At 32.4% G+C, this 20,548-nt stretch overlaps 2 protein-coding genes and 1 non-coding gene across 6 annotated transcripts; 1 reads left to right on the forward strand and 2 right to left on the reverse strand.

Annotated features, from left to right (window-relative positions):
- Positions 1 to 3,581: 3,581 nt before the first annotated feature.
- On the forward strand, positions 3,582 to 8,920 carry LOC120077789 (ubiquitin fusion degradation protein 1 C-like). Of its 4 annotated transcripts, none has more exons than XM_039031815.2 (10): positions 3,582 to 3,756; positions 4,333 to 4,407; positions 5,472 to 5,549; positions 5,981 to 6,005; positions 6,121 to 6,153; positions 6,247 to 6,368; positions 6,473 to 6,603; positions 7,370 to 7,584; positions 7,921 to 8,186; positions 8,656 to 8,920. In XM_039031815.2, the coding sequence occupies exons 2-10, from the start codon at positions 4,402 to 4,404 to the stop codon at positions 8,746 to 8,748; spliced, it is 969 nt and encodes a 322-aa protein (XP_038887743.1). In that variant the 5' UTR covers positions 3,582 to 3,756; positions 4,333 to 4,401; the 3' UTR covers positions 8,749 to 8,920. The 4 variants fall into 4 exon arrangements, with proteins under 4 accessions (XP_038887743.1, XP_038887744.1, XP_090170273.1 ...); XM_039031816.2 differs by having other exon boundaries at positions 3,586 to 3,756; positions 7,927 to 8,186; XM_090314147.1 differs by lacking the exon at positions 6,121 to 6,153 and having other exon boundaries at positions 3,618 to 3,756; positions 6,218 to 6,368.
- SULA (NAD(P)-binding Rossmann-fold superfamily protein) lies at positions 8,854 to 19,405 on the reverse strand. The gene is made up of 13 exons (XM_039031814.2): positions 19,033 to 19,405; positions 18,840 to 18,890; positions 17,199 to 17,274; positions 16,905 to 16,964; positions 16,690 to 16,808; positions 16,042 to 16,086; positions 15,491 to 15,569; positions 14,948 to 15,009; positions 14,309 to 14,411; positions 13,277 to 13,337; positions 12,903 to 12,973; positions 9,999 to 10,138; positions 8,854 to 9,139 (listed from the first exon to the last, which is right to left on the reverse strand). Exons 1-13 carry the CDS (start codon positions 19,108 to 19,110, stop codon positions 9,038 to 9,040), a joined length of 1,047 nt encoding a protein of 348 aa, XP_038887742.1. The 5' UTR covers positions 19,111 to 19,405; the 3' UTR covers positions 8,854 to 9,037.
- A 56-nt stretch (positions 19,406 to 19,461) lies between these two features.
- On the reverse strand, positions 19,462 to 19,547 carry TRNAM-CAU (transfer RNA methionine (anticodon CAU)). The gene is given in 2 exon segments: positions 19,462 to 19,497; positions 19,510 to 19,547. It is a non-coding gene; the product is annotated as a tRNA-Met (tRNA).
- Between the last annotated feature and the right edge of the window lie 1,001 nt (positions 19,548 to 20,548).

A 20,548-nucleotide genomic window follows, 5' to 3' on the forward strand; every position in this document is an offset into this window, starting at 1 on the left:
AGAAATTCGCCGTTAATTTAGCAAACGACGTGGTGACTTATGATTGGTCCAAAATTTCTCATTCAACACATATATTTATACTAACCTCTAAACTCCATAATTTTTTAATCAATTAGTTAACCATTAATTAATCAATTAAATAACTATACTAAATCATATTTAATATCGAGTTAATTAACATACAAATATCACATATTTATATGTATATATCTGTTGTGAATCCAATTCATATAAATCTAATATTTGAATCTTATTCAAATATATCTCTCTTACATAATTTGGATTATAGATCATATCTATAATTAACCATTATATATTAATTTCATTAATATAAAATTCTCTCATTTGATTTGAACAATTTAGATCATTCCTCATTACTATCCTAGCTAACAAGCGAACCTTATAGACCTACAGATTAGAAGCTCCAATGATATGAGATTAATTAATTAAACTCCTTTAATCCAATTAATCAATATTCATTAACTACAAATCACTTCACTAAAGACCGATAGTTGCATTCTTCGCAATGTAGATATATTTCTACATGGATATAATCAATCAACAAAGTGATGACCCTTCACAAGGACTCATAACTACAGCTTGGTCAAAATACCGTTTTACCCCTGTAGTTACATCTAACTCCTTAAGTACCACTGATTCCTCTAATGAACAAACAGTTTATAGTCCAACTATAAATTAACACCTCTCTTGAAAGGTTGAGACCTCATTGTTCAAGACCCGGATTTAGCTATTAAGGGAGCAATTCATCTACTTTCTCAAGAAATGGGAATGAGTGAATTCCATCTTTGTGTAGTTGTGTTTCCATCTCCCTAATCAGAAAAATTCCAAAATGGTAGGCTTATTGAGTCAGCTACCATGGACACTCCCACCCATATAGATCAAAGGACTGTCGTCATAAATAGAAGTTCACAATTCAAGATTAAGGTCAAGTCTCCTATGGTCATTTTAGTGAAATATAAGTTTCTTCTAGTACCGGTTATATAGAGAGCCTATTCATTTCGTGGTCCAATCTTATACAAACTCTTTGTATAGAATACCCCCGCTCGCATGTTTCCATATGAACAATTAGGATCAGATCATTTGTAACACTTTACAACAATTGGAACATATACAAAGCAGGTCGTATTCGTAGTGTCACCAGGATAAGGTACCTAGCCTTATCCATATACTACATACCATTTAGGTTATCACTTAAACATGATCCACATGTATGTCTCCACATAATGTTTAAGTTTCATCAGATAACCTTGGTTCTTAGTTTATTGGATTGAATTAATGCAGTCTAAACGTCAATAAAATACATATTATTTCATTAGATGTGTAATTTGTCTTTACAAACCACAAGATATGTGAGATTTAGGACATAAACTCCAACAAAGATAACTCTGGATTTAGTTGAATGGATTATTGCATAATTTTCATAAAACTAATCAACTATTGATTCAACTAACATATAACTATGAGGCTTTAAAGCATACATCCCAACATGTGATAACAGCTTGGCATTTCCATTCTTTGTTCTTTATCATATCTTTCTTTACATTTATGTTTGTATTAAGTAACTGAGATTGAAAAACTCATATTTTTTACATAAATACGATGTCTTTCATGTTTCATCCATTCATGTCTTCTCTGTCTTTAATCATGCGTAACTAAATTTTATATGGGTGGAGAAAGCTAAACTGACATTTTTCTTAAGTCTTGCATAAGCTAAAGTTCATTTTATTTGATGTATACGTATTGCATTGCTTGAATCCAATTGAGAGATTGATTTAAGTAGACATACTCAATTGCTTAAGAGAGTAAGTAAGTGTAGATTTCATTAAACAAAGAAAGAAGTCGCTTTAGAGATAAAGAATCTTTTTTCAATACATTAACTCATTGCATGCCCCCTAGAGATAGGATATTGTGGCTTAAAAATATCAAGAGATGGTTTATTTATTTTTATGAGTTAGTGACATGAACGCATGACTTATGTATTACTTAGGAAAATGTTAGTAAACCTTTCTCAACTCTACTTTATCAACTGATATTTCTTTCACTTTCCTTGCATATTGCTTCACTGTTGTTGTAATTACCACTTTCACCTTTTATCGCATCATCAATCATTATCACTCACTCACCATCATCCACTTCCATTACACTTGTAACTAGTTAATTAATTAGCTATGCGAACATTCTTAATGTAGAATTGAAAAAGTCACCGCGTTAAGATCAAGCATAACTATCAAAGCATCTTAGTCGATAGTCCCTACGTTCGACCCTGAACTCACCAGGAATCTATTCAGGCTTACACTTGGGTCTGAATAGATAAAACATTGCGTTTAAGGTTCCTTATTCATTCCATTTAAAGATTAAGGCACGACATAAAGCTATAATTTCATTCAACACTCTGAACTACGACAATATGTCAGGAGTATTTGATGCAATTTTTTTTATATAAATAACCTGTGCTTATGATGATTATTTTTGTTTGGAAATTTTTTTATTCAATAAGTCTACATAAATTTTTTTAATAAACTATACGTTGCACTTTATTTTATTATTTTTTAAGCACACATATACTATTGGGAGTTCTAGGAAATGAGGTTTATGGTTTACTTTTGAATCATGTATTTCAAAAGTGGTCGTTGGAGTTGGTTGTCATAGATGGTCGCTGGAGTTGAGCAATGAGGCATCAATGGTGATGAAGACTGAGTGTACTATTGGGAGACATGATATAAAATGTTTGTGACATACGAAGTTGGTTTCCCAAACAATGAGCTGAGTTCATATCTCAACTCATCTCTAGGGATGACAACAAGGTCAGGCTAGGGCAGGAATGCACTCGTCATCCCCGTCTCTGAGGGGATTTTTAATCCTCGTCTCCGTCCCATTCCTCATTTTTTGGGTTGGGATCGGGGTCGGGGATTCAGGTCCCCACGGAAAAAAATCCTCACTTTTTATTTTATTATTTGTATTATTTAAAATTAATTTAATTTAGTATTTACATTGAAATTATCAATTTTTTTATAAAGAAATTAGTATTATTGTTACATGTATGTATAAACTACTAAAATAGTAGATGAAGCTACTGTTTCAGTTTTTTTTTTAAATGTTAATTTTCTAATATAATAAATTTAATTTTTATTAATTCATAACAAAAACATTAATATATATATATATATATAGGCGGGGCCGGGGATGGGGAAGGAATCCCCTCCTCATTCCATCCTCGATCGGGGACCGATTTGACCTTGTAACTAGTCAAACTAAGGATTTTCCACCCCAATCGAGTCGGAGACCTGTGGGGACCCGACCTCGTAGGGAATTTTACCATCCCTACTCATCTCATCTCATCTCATCTCATCTCATCTCATCACTACAAATACCCCTTAATTTGTTACTTCTATACGGTTTAGGGGATAAAATTATTTTTAACAGATTTTTTATTACCGGTATTTTCTATAGTTATACGGCACCATTTCTACAAATGGGTCATAACGGGCTTAATCCCACGTCTTATATGGGCTGCAATAGGTTGGGCTATAAAAAAGCCCAGCCCAGGCCCAGGCCCAAAAAGGCAGCAGAAGATACATGGCGTGAACATTACGATCACCTGCTTTCCATTTGAGCACTCTTGGGTTTCCAAATCGGACGCCCATCAGAGAAACCGATCAAAACTCTCTCCCCTTCCTTCTTCCTCCGGCCGGCGATCGTTCATCGGCGATTCATCCCTCCGTTATCTCATCTCCGGTACGATCACATTCGCATTCTAGCTTGTGTCTTTTTTATTCGAATTCTATTTTGGTTTATCGTCTTGAGATGATACTCTGGTTGTTTGCTTGTTGAGAAAGCTGACCGACGGGAACTTTGATTTTTCATTATCTTTTCGTTTTTCTCCTCTGGATACTTGCATTAGTTTGTTAGTAAGCTTATTTACTGTTTTGTTGATCGGAACTTGATGGTTACCTGCGGCCAAAGAAAGATACACATAGCAATTTATGGAGTACTCAGTCTGATGTTTGGTTTATTATTGATTGATTACCTTTGGTATTAGTTCTGCATTTATTTTCAGATTAAAATTTAGTTGTTTGCCTTAGTTTTATGTATTTCTTGACACTGAGGCAGAAGGGAAGTGAGGATGTGCAATTTATTTATTTACATTTTTCTGCTATTTTGGTGATGAATAAGTTTGATGCACTTGGCGTCCTCACGACGCTGTATAAATTGTTATGTGAATTAGCGATTTCTTGCTGGAATTTGAGGTCTATGATTAGGATACTGTAATTTTCAAGCATTTGGTTTTCTTACAAATTGTACAACATGCAGTTCTTCACCGCTCGATTTGGAGCCTATAAGAGGTTGATTATCCGTTGAGGAACTCCTTACAGGCTTTACATGATGGTATGCATGCTTTTTTCAGCTTGTTGAAATGAGAACCTCTGATGTTTTGTGAAACTGCATTGGATTCTTACATTACCTGTGTGACGAGAAAATGAAGAAAAGGCATGCAATATGTGTTTTAAACGTTGTGGTGTGGAATTGAATTGAATTGACCTACAGAAGGTTCTACTATCCCTCAATATAACAAATTGCTGATTTCTGCTTTTTGTTACATACATTACTGCTTTGTGTTAATCCTTGACCTGAAGACCTTGTGCTTCTTCTGGCTATGAAACACAAAACTTGCTGAAGAAATATTTGCAGAGGATTTATCCCTGTATTGCATATTTATTTCTGCTGCCAAGAACCTGCTAACCAATACGATATATGAGCAATCAAAGCACTCCTTTTTTTAAATAGAAAAATAAATAATATATTTCCTTTTTTGTACATCCCACTTGGTAGAAGCAGTTTGTCACTTATATGATCGAAGTAGCACGGATACAATACAACACAGACACAACAACACGTCATTTTTTAAAATCTAAGGCACAACATGACAACGACACATTTATTAAAATATACATTTTTAAGAACTTATATCATTTTTATACCAAAAGAAAATTCAAAGTAAATGAATTGATGCAGTTATATGCTTAAAAAACAAAACTTAGTTTGATGTATTTCACACTTAAAATTTATTATTATTGTCATATATGTTTCCTTTTAGTCTACTCAACAAGTGTTTTATGCATGTCTAACACATTTGTTGTACTAACAAGTGTCCGATACGTGTCCAACAAGTGTCGGAATGTCCAAGTGTCTGACACGAACATGCTAGCCAAACTAAAGTGTCTGTCCTTCTTAGTATATGATAAACTAAATTTAAGAACATAATGTGTTGAATGTTTCCAATCATAACTTTTGTTGAAGTTTACTCGGCCATATCCATGTTATGATTTCTGCGATACATTGGCCTCCAGTTCCCTGTTTTAGGAGGGTTCTTTTTGTGAAGTTGAATTTTTATGAGGGAAAAGAAATTGGTTAGTTTAACTTACGTTATCTCTATGTTTCTGCATCTGCAGTATTTTGATGGGTATGGATATCGTGGAACATCATTTGAGCAAAGATATCAATGTTTCTCTGCATCCTTTATTGATAAGGTTTGATTTTCTTCTACATCTATTCACCATTTTTAGAAACGTGCTCAAATGGAGATTAGTGTTTGGGGGTGTTCCTCGACTTTTTTGCATTTATTGATTTCTGTGCATAATAAAGGCGTTATTCATGCTAGTTAAAGAAATGTACGCAGCAGTTGCAATATGCTCTTATCTTTGTTTGAAGTTTGAGCGTGGAAGAACCATTGCTTTTGGATAAATTTTTTTTAAGCTCGGAATTCATGTAATATCAAGCAACTGCTGCACGTGTCTCTAATTTGTAGGCCAATACAGTAGAAAGTAAATACGTATTGAATGTTGCTCTTCATCATAAAGAACTTTGAAGCATCTGTATTTGCAAAAATAAAACCAAATTGTTTTCTTATTCCCAAAATAGTTAGTTTCTTCTAATCCCAGTTAATCTTTTCATCCTGCAGCCACACATTGAAACTGGAGATAGAAGTAAGATGTTCGGTCTTTACCTTCTTTGTGTTTTAGGTTTCATTTCCTTTTTTAACATATTTTTCAATTTCATATTCTTAATTTCTCATATTGTTTATTTTAATTTGTTTTTCAGTTATAATGCCTCCATCAGCCCTTGATCGTCTTGGTTTGTTGGCATATTTTTAAAAGTTATTTTTATTCTCCTGTTTTTTCTGTTCTTTTCATCGTAGGTTACTGATTTAAACAAAACCCCCTGCAGCTTCATTACAAATTGATTATCCTATGTTATTTGAGCTTCGAAATGATGCTGTTGAGCGAGTCTCTCATTGTGGGGTTTTGGAGTTTGTTGCAGAAGAAGGCATGATTTACATGCCTTATTGGGTAGGGTTCCATATTTCTCTTGCGTGATATGTGGTTCCAGGTGTTACTGGTTCTGTCTTGCGTTCTGTCCTAGAACACTTCCACTCTAATTGTTTCCCCTTCAGATGATGGAGAACATGCTTTTACAAGAAGGAGACCTAGTGCAAGTGAAGAACGTCACTCTTCCAAAGGGAACCTATGTTAAATTACAACCTCATACAAAGGACTTTTTGGACATCTCAAATCCAAAAGCAATGTAAGATAATTGTTCAAGTTTCTCTACTTGTTTTTATTTGCAGCTTGGGTCACAGGTAGGAGTTCTAAATTTGAAATCCACGGCCATTTTCTTATTTAATTTGAGTATGAGCTCTTTAACCCATGTTAATTTAGCCGCTACTACCTATTTTGTAACCTTAGGTGTAAAAAGTACACGAAATGCTTGAACATCAAAGCACACATCATCGGTTGGTGTTGACCCAATGGTAAAAGTAGGCAGCTCTAATCCAATGTCCTTTTAGCTATGCGTTCAAAGCTCAGTAGTCACTTAGAATATTGAGTATTATGAGAAAGCATTTTTTTAAAAAAAAAAAAAATTCTCAAGGGTATGATAGTCCAAATCTATATATATGAAAGAATGCCTCAACCACAGCCTGCATAGAAGTATTTTTTATCTTGCAACTACGTTTGTTGCTTGATGAAAGTGATATTGAAAGTTTTTCGTGGTCAATATCAAATGTTGGTGTTTTCAAATTGTCCATGCTTGACTTCATAAGTGATAAGATAAACGGAAGCTGATTTTCCTATTAAAAAAAAAAAAGGAAAAAAATGTCTGGTCTTGGTAGTTAAGAAAGTTTAAATGTTAGAACATTGCTCACTAACACATTTCGAACTCATCCAGATCTTGACGAGAAGGGTGGTGGCCTTTCTTTTTTGTTTCGGTGTTATGCCCTTGTCATAGATCACATGTGGTTGGTTGATGAAGTTTGTTTCCCAACATCAAATTATTTATCTTTGTCATACAGCTTAGAGACAACACTTAGGAATTTCTCCTGCCTCACCACTGGAGACAGTATTATGGTGGCATATAACAACAAGAAATATTACATTGACATAGTCGAAACGAAGCCATCCAATGCAATAAGTATTATTGAGACAGATTGTGAGGTGGATTTTGCACCTCCCCTGGATTACAAGGAACCGGAGAAGCCTGTTGCATCAATCAAGGGGAAGGAGCAAGGTGCCATCTTCTCCCATTTTTCTTCAATTCTTACTACAATTTGTTGCTGCTCTTGTTTTTCTTACTTTTACTTTTATCAGTTTAATGCTTTCTTTCATTTTATTTTTATGCTTATGAAATTGATGTTTGATCTAAATCAGTTTATTATAAGCTTGTAACCTGATTCTAGATAGAGCTTTCCAGTCACCTAATGTTGTAGGATTAATGATCATGAGCCAAGGAAAATCAGAAGGGGCCACCGTTTACTAGTTCTTGGTATATGTAGATGAATGTGGAAGAGATGGATGCATCTAGGAACAGGGCAATCTGTCAAATTCTAAATGAATTCTTTTGCAGTTGCAGAAGCTCCATATGCCGAAGCCGAACCCAAATTTAGTGCTTTCATGGGAACAGGAAGACGTTTGGATGGTAAATCTTCAAATCATCAGCCTCAGCCAATTTCATCTTCTAGGTCATCCGATGAGAAGCAATCGGGTGGTAATAGTAGATATGGCCATTCACAACAGTCTGCTGGATCTAGCTCAGTGAACGGAACTCGTCATTCTGAGGGAAAGTTGGTATTTGGACAAAATGCTAATCGGAATCCTAAAGAAACACTAAAGGTATTGTCCACTTTGCTCACAATCTATCATATTTAAACTTTTAATTTTATATCTAATGGGTATTCTGACTTTAAAAATATCTAATTGGTGAATGAACTTTCAATTTTGTATCTTTTAGGTTTTTGATATATTTTATTTTATGTCTAATGGAATCCTATGCTTTCAAGATCTATAAATTTTTAAATACTTATTGGATGAAGCACATGTTAGACATAAAATTTAAAATTTGAGGATCTATGACATTGACACATCAGAGTTTAGAGACCTTTTGGACATAAATCGAAAAGGACATGTTTGGTAATAATTTGGTTTTTGAAAATTAAGCCTATAAACATTTCTTTCACATTTAAGTTTGTGTCAAGTTTTGGAAACTAATCAAAATAATTTATAAAAATCTGTTTTTGTTTTTGCACTTCCGAGTATAAAAAAGGAAGAAAGATAACCTAGTTTTTTTTTTGTCATTTTGTAGGAGGCTTCAAAAGAGAGTAAACAAAAGCAGCCTGAAAAGGAAGACCCCAAATTTCAGCCTTTCTCTGGGAAAAGGTACTCACTGAGAGGCTGATTTCATTATCTATATATATATAATCTAGTTATATAAGTTGTCCACATTTACTTCACTGGATATATAGAGCACTTTCATTGTCTACACATCTTAGACCTCACAATGTAGTTGAAATCATGCCTGGGTTATGTCCATAAATTTATGACCAAATATGTCATCTCCTTCACTACAATTTAATCTTGCATTCCATTTCATTTGAGAAGGGAACCAAAATAAAATTACATTAAATCTCACCGAAGAAAATTTTTTTAAAAAAATGCTGGCCCACCGCTATTCTTCATACTTGCACTTAAGAAAGAATGGCCTTGAGTGCGTCCTTCACAGACGGGTACTTATATGAAAAACCCAATTCCTTGGCTCTGGTAGGAAGCACCCGTTGCCCTTCCAAAACCTGCAGTTTCATTTTTTTTTTTTTTTTCTATTTTAGTTTATGAAACAATTCTCAAATTTAATCATTTGAAAGTTAATTTTTATTGTAATTGGCTAAACAGTAGAAAAACTATTTTGGCTAATATAGGAATTCTCGTCTCTATATTTTGAATATTTTCAAATGTCTAATTTTATTCCCTATATTTAATAAATCAAGCTAGTCCCTAAAATTAGATTATAGCTGATTTTTTAAAAAAGTCACTATTAACATTTGCTTTTATGTGATGGCTTTTGTTGTATGAAAATTTTAGTCCATATATTTAACAAATCAAGCTAGTCCCTAAACAGTAGAAAATCCATTCATTTGATGGCTTTTGTTGTATGAAAGTTATTATTATTATTTAAACAATTTATATAAAAAATAATTTTGAAAAAAGGTTTATTGAAAGTACAGGGTTAAAATGAAACAGAACCAAAAGTAAGACCAAAATGGAAAGAACTAGAAAACTAAATTTGAAGAATTAGTACTTGGACTAAATGAAAAGACTAGATCAAAATGGTAATATAAATCTAAGTATATGGGGTTAAAAAGAAATTAAGTTCAATCACACTTTTGAGATTGTTTAGTTGGGATTATTTTTTTCTCCGTTTATCTGATTTTTTAGGCCAACTTTCTTTTTCATTTTAAAATTTATGGGTTTATTAGATACAGAAGGCCTATTGAGTTTTTTCCGAAATTTTCATACTAATGATTTCTTTAAGTATCTAACAAAGTAGACTCGGGGGACATAAAATTAGAAATTTGATGAACTTACGAAACATTTTGGATAAAGTGGTAATTTGGGGAAAATAGTAATGTTAATTAAAAGAGTGATTCTCACCACAGAAGCTCCTTCTCCAAGGACGGCTTTGAGAGCAAATTCAGGTACGGGAAGCCATGAAGGTCTGCCCATCGCAGCTCCCAATCGTTCACATAATTCAGCCAATGGAACGGGGTTCGGCGCCGTTCCATTTATAACGCCTGATTTATCAATTTATTAATTAATCATCCGTACCCGACCCAATTAATTCAAAACAAAAAGGGAACTAAGGTTAGAAGTCTCATTTAGTAATTATTATATTTTTTTGTTTTTTATTTTTGAAAATTATATCTATCATCTCGTGTTCTCTTATAAAGGGTTGCATCATTATTAAGTACCAGAGTTCAAAAAACAAAAACATTTTTTTTTAGTTTCCAAATTTTTTGAAAACATAGTAAAAAATAGACAACAAAAAAGAAATCTAAATGTGGTAGAAGTGTTTGTAGACTTAATTTTCAAAAATTAAAAATAAAAAAACTAAATAATTACCTAACGAAGTCTTAATTTTGTGTTTTTTGTTTTTGAAAATTAAGTCTATAAACACTATTTTCACCTCTAGATTTCTTCATTTGTTATCTAATTTTTTTATCAATAGTTTAAAAAATCAAGCCAAATTTTGAAAATTAAAAAAAAAACTTTTAAGACTTGTTTTTGTTTTTAGGGAGAAAATAGGCTTGATTTTCAAAAACTAAAAATAAAAAACGAAATGATTATCAAATGAGACATAAATGGTTAAAACTTGTGTTTTTTTCTTTTTAATGTACAATTTTAAAAACAAAAAAAAAAAAAAAAATTAAGCTTTGTTCTTACACTTCTTTAGGGAAAAAAAAACATCACTTAAACCATTATTTATCATTTTCTTTTGAGTATAATAATTGAATGTTCAGAATTTGAACTACAAGCTTTGCAATTATTAGTACACTCAATGTCAATTGAGTTTTTGCGTTAGCAACCATTATTTATCCTTTTCAACTTATAAAATGGATAATTTAATTAGTATTAAAAATAACACTAAGATTAAAATAATTAGAAAAGCTTAAGCAAAGATGTTTTAAAAAAATTAAAAAAAATAAAATAAGATAAAAATGTGAGGGAAAGTGGAAAAAACCTAGGTGACGAAACAAGCTCTTCAGATATATGAAAATATAGCATTACAAAGGTAGAGACGAGTTAAAATCTTCAACCTATGAAGAAGCTTAACCATTGACAAATTTTTTAATAATTTATTTGTTTAAATATTTTTAATTTATGTTTTTATTTTACCTGATAGTTATTAATCAACCAAAATCAATAACTACTAACAATTCATAGTAATTGACTGATCACAGTAAGTTTAGGGTGTGTTTAATTTAATTTTTCAAGTATTTAATTTTTAAAATAAAATCATTTTGAAAATAAAATTGAAATATTCGGTAATCCCTCAAAATAGCTATTAAAACATTTTCAAAGTGTATTTCAAACCATTTTTATAAAAAGAGTTGGAATAAAAATGACTTTTTCGATCCTTTTTTTTTATAAAATACACTTTGTCCCTGAGATTTTGGATAGATGCATGTTTGGTTCCTGAAGTTTTAAAACATACACTTTAGTCCTTAAAGTTTGAAAAATAATTCTAAATGGTCCTTCAGTTAAAGTTGACTGTTAGTTGACTATTGAAAAATTAGATGACATATGGTATTTTTTTAGTGGTGTGGAATGTGAAAATAACACAAATAAGGAATTGCAACTAAAACTACTAACTAAACTCATGTTTGGTAACTCTATGGACACCACTTCCACCTCCAAATTTCTTCTTTTGTTATCTACTTTTCACCAATTGTTTAAAAAACCAACCAAAATTTGAGAACTAAAAGAAGTAGCTTTCAAAAAGTTATTTTTGTTTTAAAAATTTTGTTAAGAATTCAATCATTCTATTTAAGAAAGATACAAATCATTATAAGAAATATAGATGAAATAGATTTAATTTTCAAAACCAAAAACAAAATGATTGCCAAACAAAACGTAACAGTCCCCAAACCAATGTTTGGAAATAGTTGTTTTTTTTTTTTTTTTTTTTGCCTCATTCTAATCTCTGGAGTAGTTTATTTGAAATAAGAAGCAATGAAATGTATAGTTTGTTTTTTTTCTTATCATATTCTCTTATTCGGTGTTATTGTTGCAAATTGACATCTTTTCCCTCTCTTTGTTGCTAAATAATTGGTGGAACTGATCGATTAGGTGTTTTCTTTTTGTTCTCATTATAGGGTTTTTAGGGGGGAAAAATATGATGTGAATTCGATGATCTAGTGACTTTGGAAGATGATTTTGCTCTGAAAGTTAATTGACAATTTTTTAGGGTTATATCTCATGACAATGGATTTAGGTTGAGATACAGAATTGAGTGAGGATTTATATGTACAAAACCATAAAACTGTTTTGGGGGTTGCAGGAGAGGAGATTAGAAAGTATCAGACAAAAAGAAACAAATAAATAAATAAGATGAAATAAAAACAAGTCAAATTCACCACATCATTTAAAATTACCACATCATTATTGCCACCTAATTTTCTATTAGTTAATTAACGGTAAGGACCATTTAGAACTATTTTTCAAATCTCATAAACTAAGATGTATGTTTTGAAACTTAAGAAATCAGATAAACATCCATCTCAAACCAAGAATGTATTTTTTTTTACTCATTTTTTTCTATAGTCAATTTATCCGGACTCTTATAATCATTTGTTAACCTTCTTCTTCCTTCCCCCCGGTCATTATTAACCTATGTATTGATTAACTAACTATTACCAATAATTTACTTATTATTTTCCAATATTTGATTTTTTTAAAATATATATATTTGTAATGTTATATGCTGCCACAGTGCTAAATGGATTTTTTTTCCCTTTTTTTTTCTTTTTTTGGCAAAGGATTGAATAGAAATATTACCCTGATAAGATGGATTGATCAGAGCTTCATATATTAAGTTCACAATGTCATCCAAATGAATCCATGAAAACCTGCAACCCAATTTTAATATTAAATTAAGCAAGGAATAAATAAATCCTATCGAATCTTTAGTAAGCTAATTAGTTATCACAAAAAGAAAAACGTAAAATGCCATGGGCTAAAATGTTTTCTTTTGGAAGAAAAAAAATTAAGTTGAAAAGTTTTTTTTTTTTTTTTTTTTTTTTTTTTACCCTTCATTTTGAGAAGTGGTCAAAATACCAAAATGCCCTTCAATCTTTTCATACCCCATATTGTACTAACAAAAAATCTTTCAACTCCACACATAATTGAGTTTTGGAGACTGAGAGTATTACCATTGTTTTCCAGATCCCAAAGGGCCTCCAGCAAACATCATGAAGAGAGGGATCATTTTGGCTGCAAAGCCACCAAGATAGATATGATTTAAAAATTTAACATACAAATTTTTTTTAATACTTTCATAGTACCTACTGTCACGGGTTAAATAGCCCAGCCACAGGTCTCAATCTTAAGGGTCTAACACTACTATGTATCACAACTGGATTTTTTTTCCCATGAAGAATTTTTCATTTTTAAAAGATATTGAAATGACAGTCAATTTAATGAGAATAGTACACATATTATTGCAATTTAGGAAACTTTCCAATTAACTTGAACCTTTTCAACTACAACCAAGATTTTGACTGGTAGACATATTTTGGTCATACATTTTTAAAATATATATTTTCTAGTCGTATTTGCAAGATCCTAACACAAATACGATGCACAATGAAAGATCTTTAATACAAAACTATGACAATATTTTGGAAAATTATTTAAATATAGCATAAGTATGACAATATTTTGGGAAATTATTTAATCCAGCATTGAGCTGAAATTGTGATTGAAAATAATAGATTAAAAAGAGAAAAAAATTATCAAAATGATAGAATTTTAAAAAGTGTATGGCCCGAAATAAACGTTTTGAAACACATGAACTAGATTGGACAAAATTAAAAATATAGATGTTTTGAAAGTATAGAAATTTAAGTGTATGTATTGGAGTGATTTTGAAATAGTTAAAATCACTCGCCATGTTTAAAATCATCCCAAAACACACTTTTGATCCCTCAAAATTAATTGAACATTTAATTTTACACTTTTAAACACATTTTTTATACTATTAAAATTGATTTTGAATGATTAACATCATTTTAAATGATTTTGGAAAATGACAAAAATGATTTTAATCCTTTTAGAATCACTCCCAAACATACTATAAAAATAGATAAAAAGTTGAAAGTAGACGGACGGACCAAACCAAAAAATAAATAAATAAATAAATAATTGAGAAATCATAAGAAAATCATGAGGCTAAACTCCCATACCTAAAGCACCACCTTCTTTACCAAGAACAACACCTATACGGATAAGAGCAACTCTGACGTTCTTGTTTACTCCCAGGGCTGTTGCTTCCCATTCCCTACAAACCTGGAAAATCACCATATTATCTTAAGTAAACAAACATCAGAAATGAATGTTAACAAAATATTTCATAAGCTGTGGTATGAAAATTTTCAATATACGACAAATAGAAGGAAATCTTAATAATACTCCCTCAACAAACCACTTCAGATTAGACAACCATCAAGTCAATTAGAGGAGGATGTATATTTTTCTCAAGTCCATTTTCATATAGTAAATAAGAATTTGTTTGTAATGATTTTTTAAGGGGGAAAATCTTTTGAAGCATTTAAAAAGTCATTTTAAACCGACCCTAAGTTTTACTAACTCAACAAACCAGTCTCCTTCACAAGCATGAACTAGAAGTGTGGGGGGGAAAAACTGTAGAATTATAGATATGCTCTATGGTTAATGGAAATTTGGTTGCAACACAATGAAACAAATTCGATGTTTTATTATTATTATTAACAGTAATTACTATTTGACTATTTTCCTCTTCAGTTACGGGAAAAAAAAAATCCTACCATTCCTCTTTAATAAGCACTACTGACAATTCTCCTCACCTCGGCCAAGTAGTCATTTCCGGATGGACTTCGTTCATCAAATGTTGCTGTTTCACTAGTGCCTGAGAGATAGAATAGGGTTTAGATAGTTCATCCTTGGGATATTTCATACCTCAATGAAATTGTTTCTTATCCCAAAAAAGAAAAAAAAGAAAAAAAGAAAAAAGAAAAAGAAGACTAGTGCCTTAGAGGTAGAATAGTTCACGTATATTTTAGATTATGAATTTGAGTTTCATAACTCTCACGTTGAAACTGAGAAAATAGGCAGTCCTAATAGAAAAAGGATTTTAAAACAAAATTTAACAACAGCTCTCTTCTGTCATAACGTAAGATTGGATTTTGATTCCTGAGAAAGTGAATCGTCGACAATATTACAACTGAGAGTCTTTCCGTTTTTTACAATCTGCTTCTTGTGCTTTGATCAAGTTGCTTTGAATATTACTAAAATTTTAAACTAAACTATAGACTGGCATCTGTTCTTTCAGATATATAGTTAGGGAGACATAGAGAGAGAGTTGAGTAAGTCTAGAATGATGGACATACCATAGTAACCAACAGCTGTTGCACTAACCAAAACTGTTGGCCGAGCTGCATCTGGTGCGTCATTAATTAAGCTTACAACCTTCACATTAGTTGAGTAACAGTTAGAATACCTCCTAATAAGAAACACTCAAGAACACAAAGAACAAACAAGAACACTAAAAGATAGATTTATATTGCAATATCAATAATAAAACTACAATATACTAGAGTCTTTCAAGAGGGTTACTCTCTCCCAGAATTCCCCAAAGGAAATTACCAAAAAAATTCTTCAATACCTTCCTCTCAACCCACTCCCACTATTTATAACTAAAAGCCCTAACAACTTTACTATCTAATTACTAATATGCCCCTTCTAATAAGAATACTAATATTCTACTAATAATCCTATTATTTTCCTAACTAGGGGCCCTACAGTAACTAAGCAGACGAGGTATTAAATATTGTTACACATCAGACTGCTTCTGTAAGCTAGAGAAGGAAGAAGTATCTAGAAGAAGTATCTAAAACTGTTGGCAGTACACTATAGTTATGATGTTCGATAAATTTTTTACCTTTGAGGTGACTCTGATCCTGCTTTGCTTGATCTCTTTCTTGATCTGTATTAAAATGGGTACCATGTATATATTATTGATCTTGGAAAGATAACTTACATGACAAGTCAGATTATCAAATTGTGATAGTTGTTTCATCATACTACCACAAACTGTCAGATCAACTGGTCAATAGAACTGTCAATTATTACTTAATCGAACACACTGTCTTTTAGTGCAAGATGCAAAAAACCTTTTATGAGGCGCACTATATATAAAAGTACTATATGAAGAAAAGAACCATAGTTGAAGTGGAAATATGAGGGAGGAAAAAAACCCTAAACACAAGGAATTTTGCATTTAGGCTTTAGTAAATTTGATTGTTTTTAGTTAATAAAGAAGAAAAACCCCTAATTCTTACTATTTTTTAAAAAATAATGAAAAAATCCCAAGGCTTTGAGCCTTTGGGCTTCACAAAAGGCGTCCGCCTTCTTTTGTGAGCCTCACCTTTTCAAGGCAAGGTGCCAAATTTGCACCTAGCGCCTAGGCACACGCTCAGAGGGCCTTTTGAAACATTGATCAAACAGCTTATTACTTGCTCCTTGTGTGGTAAATGGGACCATAAATCATGTTATAGGTGGTTAAAATCCAATGGAAATATGTACTAACCTCACTAGACCACCTGGTACTTATAGGCATCCCAGCCAAGTTAACAACGCCATCTGAACCTTGGATGCAGTCTTTCCACCCTGGCTCCTCTGCGATCACGATTCCTGGAAACTTCCCAGCTACAAATTGTGGGATGTAGTTCAAAAGTTAGACAGAAAACGAGTCAGAAGGTACAGTAAAACATGAAAGACTATTGACATGTATTACCTTCTTACCCGGAAAAATCAACTCGGCCTTAGATTTAGAACGTGTCAAAACTCGAATTTTATGTTTATCTATAATCATCAACACAACAAAGAATTCTCAATCAGTCGTTGATCCACTATATTGTGAGAAGCAGACTGGAGCTAAAAGGTTAGAGATATGGTCTTAAGCAAGCAATATTTGTGAATTTGTTTGGTAGAAAATTAGAAATAGAAAAAGAAAGTAAGGAAAAAAAGGAGAGAGAGATAGGGAAGCTTTGATGTCCTAGGTTTTTCCAAATTCTAGCGGGATGTATTGAACATAACCTGCATGTAGCCTTTGCACAAGCCTTCGGCCAATAAAGCCTGTAGCTCCAGTTATTGATACAGTAAGCTGACTTTTCTGCAACAAGTTTTCATTTAATTAAGAAAAGAGTTGAGAAAATCAAAAGAGCAGAAAAGGGCTCACAGAAACATCTAATAAAAGGATTGAACCAACCACAGATCTAACAAGATGGTGGGGGGGGCGGCAAACATGACCCTTATCACAAAAAGGCAGATGAAACAAAACCTTGCCCAACATGAGTGGATGATCTCTATAACGAGCTAGGCAAACACCAAAGGCTTCCAAAAAACAATTCCATGTCGAAAGCGCAAACTGGCATCTCACTGAGATGTGATCCAGATTTTCAGACAACTTGCTACAAAGAAAGCACCACTGTAGCCCCAACAAGAAGGAAGAGTGACTTTGAATACAACTCATTGTGTTGACTCTCCCATGTAAGGCTTGCCAAGCAAAAAAATTGACCATCTTGGAAATTTTAACCTTCCTCAAGTTCCTAGAAGTGTGAGGGCTACCCAAAATGAGGGAAAATGAACAAGAGAGACCCTTAGAGGGATTAGGGGACCAAAAACTAATATTTCTTCTCCTTGAATGAAGATGGATGTCTCCTAATAAAGAAAGAAGAGAAGACATGACAAATGATTCCCTATCTAAAAAAGGACGACCAAAACCAACATCAAGAGAGCAAGCCATAGGACACAACTTCAAGAAGGAAAAGTGATACAAGCAAGGAAACAAAGTACAAAAGGGATTATCACCCAACCAATGGTACTCCCAAGAGAAAGAAGTGTTGAACTATTTCCAACTGAGTACTCTAGAGAATTAGAAAAGGTGGAAAAACCCAAAGAGATTGCTTCCCAAGAATTATTGAAAGTGTCAAACTCACAAATGGATGACCACTTGAAAGGGAAAAGACAATATTTGCTCACAATGACCCTATGCCATAGACCTTCCGACTCTATTGATAAATGCCATAACCATTTAGCCAATAAAGCCTCACTACGAAGTCTCAAATTGTTGGAAAAACCTTCTACTCAGGAATAAGCAAAAAAAAGAACAAAAAATGTTAAAATAAAGCAATAAAACAGGGAACACATGACTTAACGTGGAAAAACTTCCAACCAAAGAAAAAACTATGAACCAAAAAAAACTCACAACCTGAAAAATTATTACAATTGCACAAAAATCTCTCCCAGACCGCAATCACAAGAAAACAGTCTCTCAAATCATTACACAACTCACACAACTGAGTTAATATACCAGACTTAAAGTACTCCAAAATAGGATGATTTAAAACCAAAGACATAGGCCCATTTAATAGAGCCCATCACTTTTTTGAACCTTTCAGACGTAGAACAACTGCTTTTCTAATATTTTGTCAAAACCCAACACAAATTTACCTATGCCAAGCCCCCCAAATTCATCCTTTAAGAATCAATAATTTTAAAAGATCAATAACAATAAAGATGATTGCACAGCTACAGAAACGTTGGAAACAATTATCAAATATATATATATGTGTGTGTGTGTGTGTATATATAAAATCACCAGTAGAACAGACTGACTTCAAATTAACCACACATTACAATTCTCAATTCTAAAAACATAGAAATTAAAGTACATACCATCTCTGCAGCATCAATGGCGCAGAAAACCCTAAACCTGTTGCCACAAATCTTCAAGAAAAAAAAAAAAAGAGAATTTAAACGAAGAAAAACAGAGAGAGGACGGTGAGGCATTGATTTAACCATTCATTCCTCAACGGCCCACAAAACCAAAAGCCAATAAATGAGATTACAATGAGAATCGAACACTTACTGCCAGGTGTTGAGGGATGCGAAGAAAATGGGAGACAGTACGGCTCCATGAGAAGGAAATGACGGGAGGGAGGTCCATTAATGGGGTCGGAGGTGTGTCGGCGGCGAAAGTAAGAAGGAAATAAGGGAAGAGGGAGAGATGAAGAAGATTAGGATAGGGAGGAATTGATGGGCTATGTCAATCTACAAATCTTCTACATTTTGAACCATTTCCATCACAAAATTAAGCTCAAAAAGAAACAAATGGTTCTTAGAAGAACAAGCTCCCCTGGAGTGGAGAGGATTGAAAGATGATTCATTAATTATGAAAATATAGAATCGGCCTTTTTTCTTTTTCCTTTTTAAAAGAAAAAAAAAAAAAGATATATATATGTATATACTATTTTGATTTCGTACATGTACTTTAGAAATTTTAAAAAAATAAAAAGCTTGGGGTGAGAGAGGCTCGAACTCTCGACCTCAGGATAACTCTTATAGCTATGAGACCTACGCGCTAGCCAACTGCGCCACCACCCCGTTAATGTTTGAATATTGATACCATAATAATTCGTATAATGTTTTAAACTTACTAGAAAAATTTTTGGGAAATGTTCTCTTATAAAAAAAAAAAAAATGTCAAACTATTTATACATATAGCAGAAAATAAAATACTAATAGACTTCTATCAATATCTATCACATAGTATTAATGATAGACTTTTATCAATTTCTATCATTGATAGACTTCTTATCAACCTCTATTAAAAAAGATTAAATTTTGTTATTTTATGTAAATAGTTTCTCTTATTTTTCTATTTTTTAAAAATATCCCTAAATTTTTCAACAATTATTTTTTTAATCATTAAGTTTTGATGAATATGTTTATTTGGTTGCTGAAATTTCAAAATTTATCTCTTTAGTCTGCAAAATTTTTAGAATATGTGCTAAAACTTATTGAATTGAGATTTTTTATTTTAAATATTATATGACATTTTAAATTGAAATTTTATTTTTTTCTCTCTCTTCCCATATTTTCTTTTGAATCGGAGATCAAGGAAGACGATGAGAGGAAGAAATATTAAATCTCGCCCCCTAATATCTCTCAACCTTCTACGTGGGTGAATGGTGTGTGATTGGCTCGTTTCTTCTTTTTCACAAAAGAGAATACAGGAGATTTAATCTCTGTGTGTGAGATTCTGAAAAACCTCCCAAGAAAACTTTTCACTTCTCTCAATTCTCTCTTCCCTTTTTTCCAAAAATTTGAGAAACCCACAACTCTCTATGTGATTCTCATCCCTAAAGAGAATACAGGAGGTTCTAATTGGTAGTGGTCATCGGAGATTGTTTTGATCATGAGCATTACTGGAGAAGAGGATCACGTAAAGAAAGGTTCTTCAAGGGTAAGGTTCTCTAATTTCCTTTCCTTTCTTTAATGCATGCTGTAAATTTCTGATTATTTATGATGTTTATATTCTATAATTTACATTATGTGAAGATTGAAATTGGGACCGATCTACTTTTTCGCTCAGGACCTTCATA

This window comes from Benincasa hispida, chromosome 5 (assembly GCF_027475165.1).
Source record: "Benincasa hispida cultivar pf3 chromosome 5, pf3_genome.v1.1, whole genome shotgun sequence".
NCBI lineage: Eukaryota > Viridiplantae > Streptophyta > Magnoliopsida > Cucurbitales > Cucurbitaceae > Benincasa > Benincasa hispida.

Excerpts from the sequence above, each read along its gene's own strand:
- LOC120077789 (XM_039031815.2), top strand. Across the intron at positions 6,154-6,246 it reads ATCAGCCCTTGATCGTCTTG|CTTCATTACAAATTGATTAT; the intron begins GTTTGTTGGCAT and ends AACCCCCTGCAG. Across the intron at positions 6,604-7,369 it reads ATCTCAAATCCAAAAGCAAT|CTTAGAGACAACACTTAGGA; the intron begins GTAAGATAATTG and ends TTTGTCATACAG.
- SULA (XM_039031814.2), bottom strand. The coding sequence starts at position 19,110 with ATGGACCTCCCTCCCGTCATTTCCTTCTCATGGAGCCGTACTGTCTCC. Across the intron at positions 15,570-16,041 it reads GGATCAGAGTCACCTCAAAG|GTTGTAAGCTTAATTAATGA; the intron begins GTAAAAAATTTA and ends ACTAATGTGAAG. Across the intron at positions 12,974-13,276 it reads TTGGGATCTGGAAAACAATG|GTTTTCATGGATTCATTTGG; the intron begins GTAATACTCTCA and ends ATTGGGTTGCAG.